The sequence below is a fragment of the Engystomops pustulosus genome, chromosome 8 (genome assembly GCF_040894005.1).
Source record: "Engystomops pustulosus chromosome 8, aEngPut4.maternal, whole genome shotgun sequence".
Lineage (NCBI taxonomy): Eukaryota > Metazoa > Chordata > Amphibia > Anura > Leptodactylidae > Engystomops > Engystomops pustulosus.
This window is the reverse complement of record NC_092418.1, coordinates 1,908,474-1,913,503: the sequence shown is the minus strand read 5'-3', so window position 1 is coordinate 1,913,503 and position 5,030 is coordinate 1,908,474. Positions and strand designations below refer to the sequence as shown.

The following is a 5,030-nucleotide window of genomic DNA, read 5'->3' as shown; positions in this document are numbered from 1 at the left end:
GCACCGATCCTAATCTCCTCAATCCGTCCACCCATAAGGAGCACTGATGCATGACCACCCCCAGCAAGCACAGACGCCCCCTGAGATATATCATAAATGTCCATTTAGAGAGTCCACCATCCAACAAACCTCTCTCTGATCGGCCATGGTGACCATGAATGGGGGAACTTCGAATATAACTAGAACCACAGAAAGAAAAGGATTCCATGATTTGTAAGTGAGCAACAGACCCCATAGTACTAACCTTCTACATGAAGATATGATACCATTGTAATTATCTCCTGTGTGCAGAGGTGATCTCATTGTACTTTCCTGTTGTATGAAGACATACAACAGGTCACAGAGCATGCCCACTACACTCTCCCATAGAAGTCTATCCGTGATGGTCACAGTTCCCACACCTCTCCCTGTACAGGTCACAGAGCATGCCCATTACACTCTCCCATAGATTTATATAGGTGATGGTCACAGCTCCCCTACCTCTCCCTGTACAGGTCACAGAGCATGCCCACTACACTCTCCCATAGATTTCTATAGGTGATGGTCACAGCTCCCTTCCCACTCCCTGTATAGGTCACAGAGCATGCCCACTACACTCTCCCATAGATGTCTATAGGTGATGGTCACAGCTCTCCTACCTCTCCCTGTACAGGTCACAGAGCATGCCCACTACACTCTCCCATAGATGTCTATAGGTGATGGTCACAGCTCTCCTATCTCTCCCTGTACAGGTCACAGAGCATGCCCACTACACTCTCCCATAGATGTCTATAGGTGATGGTCACAGCTCTCCTACCTCTCCCTGTACAGGTCACAGAGCATGCCCACTACACTCTCCCATAGATGTCTATAGGTGATGGTCACAGCTCCCCTACCTCTCCCTGTACAAGTCACAGAGCATGCCCAGTACACTCTCCCATAGATGTCTATAGGTGATGGTCACGTGCTCCCTTCCCACTCCCTGTATAGGTCACAGAGCATGCCCACTACACTCTCCCATAGATGTCTATAGGTGATGGTCACAGCTCTCCTACCTCTCCCTGTACAGGTCACACAGCATGCCCAATACTCTCCAGTCAAAATGCAACTTTAAATGAAAACGAATCAGGACCTTGTTTTGTCTTTGATCTTGAAGTTACAATCAAAGAAAAGAAGAGAATACATCTTGGGTCTCCTGTTCTCGCCACCATGGAGACATCTGATCCCTATGTATTCCTGGGTTTCACTAGGATGGCGCTAGGGGAACACACTGATGATAATTCACTTCTGAATCTTCTCATTTTAATGGCAGTGTTATTCGAAAGTACAGTAAGTCCTCACCATTGGGGGTCTGGTTGTCACCAGAGATGACTGGACCCAAACTTCTCATTGTCTTTTTGACCAATCACAACCATGAATAGTAGCTAGGGGTATAAATTTGTTGGATTGGCTGTTCAGCAGCCAATCTGACAATATGTCTAGGTCGTGTGGGGACCACCTGAACCCCGAACCTGAAAGGGAAGTTCAGTAACGCTCATCTCTGGTTGCCACCAGTTCTGTGGGAACAATAAGATTTAATGTTCTATTCAAAAATATTCCTCTTCCACCGGAACAACCAAATGAACATGGAAACAATAACTTCCCAGATTTGCATCGTGTCCTGCTATTCATAAAGTAGGTCAGAGAAGACGCTTACAACCACTCAACTCTACACGTAACGTGGAGACAACCACAACTCTCCCCCAACTTCTACAGGAATCATGTTGTCTGCTCTAGAAATATCCAGGGTCGCTGTAGGCATCACCATGGGGTTCACAGGGATTTACCTGAACGCAATGATTGTGGTGGTGAACCTCAGAGACCGGCACCACGGCCGCCATCTCGGCTCTTCTAACTTACTACTAAGCTCGATTGGTTTAAATAACGTTTTCTTTCAGACTGATTTAGTCTTGGATTCAATCTTCTTTGGATTTCACAAGTACATTCCATTTTCAAGAGAGATCCACTTGAGGATCCTCAACCTCTTGACCTGTTTTGCTTCCTGCAACTATTGGTTTACTGTCTGGCTCTGCACCTATTATTGCCTAAGGATTGTCAGCTTTCCCAATGGCGTCTTATTCCTCTTGAAGATGCGAATATCCACCTACTTGAGAAAACTTCTGGTGATATCTGCTCTTGAGTCTTGTCTAATTTCAGTTCTTTCTACCTGGAATATGTACCTGGAGCCTCTGGACAACCCTACGCTGAACACTTCTTCCCTCCAGGTCATCTCTATAAAGTTCCCTTACAAGGTGGTAATGATGTGCGGGACTATCGTGCCTTTAGTACTAACCTTGATCCCCACAGGATTCACTCTGAGCTCTCTGTGGAGACACATCATGATGATGAAAAGGAATATGATGGGGTCCAGTGCGGCTCAGACACGAGCCCATGTCACGGCTGCCAGGACCATGGTGCTTCTACTCACTCTCCACCTCTTACTCTACTTTGCTTCGCTCTCAATCATATTACATTCATTTAATGTTAACGACATCTCCCAGTATTTCTGCTGGTTTATCATATTCTCCTACTCTACTCTCCAGGCCCTTGTGATCATACATGGAAACTCCAAACTGAGAACATCTGGAAAGCTTATCATAAGGCGACTTAGAACGTGGAATCTGATGTTTCAGGGAAATCAGACGGGATCTGGACTTCACGACTTAACCTGAATCATGTCTCGGTGCACCTAGGAAGCTTCTCTGGACATTCTGGTTGTGGAGGCTTATCGGCAATTACTAAACGTCCTGGCTGATAAAGATGTTATAATAAATGTTTATGGTCCAGTTTACATTTCAGCTTGTGGAGATCCCAGATTCTTCCAATGTTCTGGGGGTGGGTGTAGTGACGATGCTAGAAATGATCATGATGGTAATACTGGATAATGGGGATGGTCATGGAAGTTCTCCTGATGGTTTTAGGGGGTGTTTTTTGATGGTAACATTTATGATGGACATGAAAGTGGTGACCATGTTGGTGAACATGATGATTGTAAAAATGATGATGAAGAAAATCTTTATAGTGGTTAGAGATGGGCGAATTTGTTGAAATTCGGTTCGTCTCGATTTGCCAAATTTTTGGAAAAATTAGAATCGACCCGATTCCAATTATGACGAATCACGTTAAAACCAGGTATTTCCTGTCTGCAGAGAGCCTGTAGGGTGTTGTAAAATGTTGTGCCATGCTTATATATGCATAGGGAGCACGGTTTGGTCTTCAAACAATGCTGTGTTTTAGTATGACATGCACATGGCAGCCGCCGCTCTTAGAATCGCTTCACTCTTCACTTCCATGTGCACTTACAGAGGCCAACTTCACCAAATAAGCGAAGCGGGAACGCAGCCTGACAAGGTAACGTCTGTGCCAGCTCGAAAGGACCGAGGGCCAAGATCCCACTATAACATCACAGAGTGCAGTCTTCTTACACTGACATCAGATGATTCCATAGATTACGACAGCAGTGGCGTAACTAGAAGCTGGTGGGCCCCTGTGCAAAGTCTGTGCCAGGCCCCCAACTATAATGTATGGTTTATAGTAATAGTCTTCTCATATGGGAAAGTGACACCATAAGGCCCCCCTAAAGCCCTAAAGCTCTTGGGCCCTGGTGCGACCACAACCTCTGCACCCCCTCAAGTTACGCCCCTGTACGACAGAACCTGTTCTGTTACACGCGGATAAATGTAGAAACCCCCCAAAGAGTGCAGAGGATGTCGGCAGTAATTCTGCATTGACGTCACTGATTATTTTGCCCTTCTTTTCATGCGTCAGTGTCCTCTTTCAATCGGCCGATAATCCATCAGTATTGCTAAAGCAAAAAACAAACAGGAGTGGATCCAAAACAGAGATAAGCAGTAAATGGGATACTTGCATGTCCTCTGTGTTTTGTATCCACTTCTGCTTTTGGCTATCAATCCTGAAGCTTTTCATCCTTCTGGCAGATGAAATGAAGGGGAAACTAAACATAGTGGCAACGTCATAGAGTGATGGAGGGTGAAAACAGCATTATGGAAACGTTCCAGGGAGACAGCGGTCAGTTGGCAGCAGCATGAGTAGGCTGCAGAGGGGCACAAGGACAGAGCGTCGAGGCGGCGGCAGCATGAGGTCAGAGAGTGGCACAATGACAGAGTGTGTAGATGGCGGCAACATGGTAGGGCACAGAGTGGCACAATGATAGAGTGTGGAGGTGGCGGACAATTCCAGTCCCAGGTAAAGATGGTAGGAGGCAGATGGAACAACTGGCAGCAGATGTGTGGCATCAGGCGGGTGGCAGCATCAGAATAGTGGCTGAGGCGGATAGTTAGAATCCAGACTCATTTCTCAATGTTTGGGGGGGGGGGGCATCATGGCTGACCTAATCTGATGCATAAGGCATTGGTGTGTTGAAATCCTGGCCTATCCAAGCCTGATTCATCTTGACAAAGGTCAGTCTCTCCACATTATGGGTGGACAAGCAGGTTCTCTTTGGGGTAACGATGGCCCCGGCCGCACTGAACACCCACTTTGATGCCACACTACTGGCCGGCAGGACAGCTTCTCTACTGGAAATTTCACAAGTTGCGGCCACATATCAAGTTTGGCTGCCCAGTAGTCCAGGGGATCCTTTACCTAGGGTGGTAGAGTGCTGTCCAAGTAGGCCACCACCTGTTGGTGCAGGGTCTGCTCCATGTCCTGCTGCTGGTGGCGGCTACCCTCCTCACTAGGCAATGAAGTAAGATGCTCGTTAAGGAATCCAGACTTAAGCTGCTGCTGATGGAGCTGCTGGTGCTCCTACAATCCAGCTCCCCACAGCACCCGTGGCAGTAGTACGTTAGCGATGACTGCCAGGAATCCCCCGGTGAGAACTGACAGAGGATGGACAATGGCGCACATAGGCACCGGCCAACTCTGTGCACAGTATTTCTCTATAGTATGCCAGTTGCTCCTTCCTCTCAGCAGCAGGAAAAAAGTCACCCATTTTGGACCAGTAGCGAGGGTCCAAGAGGGTGGAGAGCCAAAGTCATCCCTATGCTGAA

The 5,030-nt window shown here is 47.2% G+C and overlaps 1 protein-coding gene across 1 annotated transcript; it reads left to right on the top strand.

Moving 5' to 3' along the window:
• The first annotated feature begins 1,739 nt into the window (after positions 1-1,739).
• LOC140075567 (taste receptor type 2 member 4-like) lies at positions 1,740-2,690 on the top strand. The gene has a single exon (XM_072121648.1). It carries the CDS (start codon positions 1,740-1,742, stop codon positions 2,688-2,690), a length of 951 nt encoding a protein of 316 aa, XP_071977749.1.
• Positions 2,691-5,030: the final 2,340 nt, after the last annotated feature.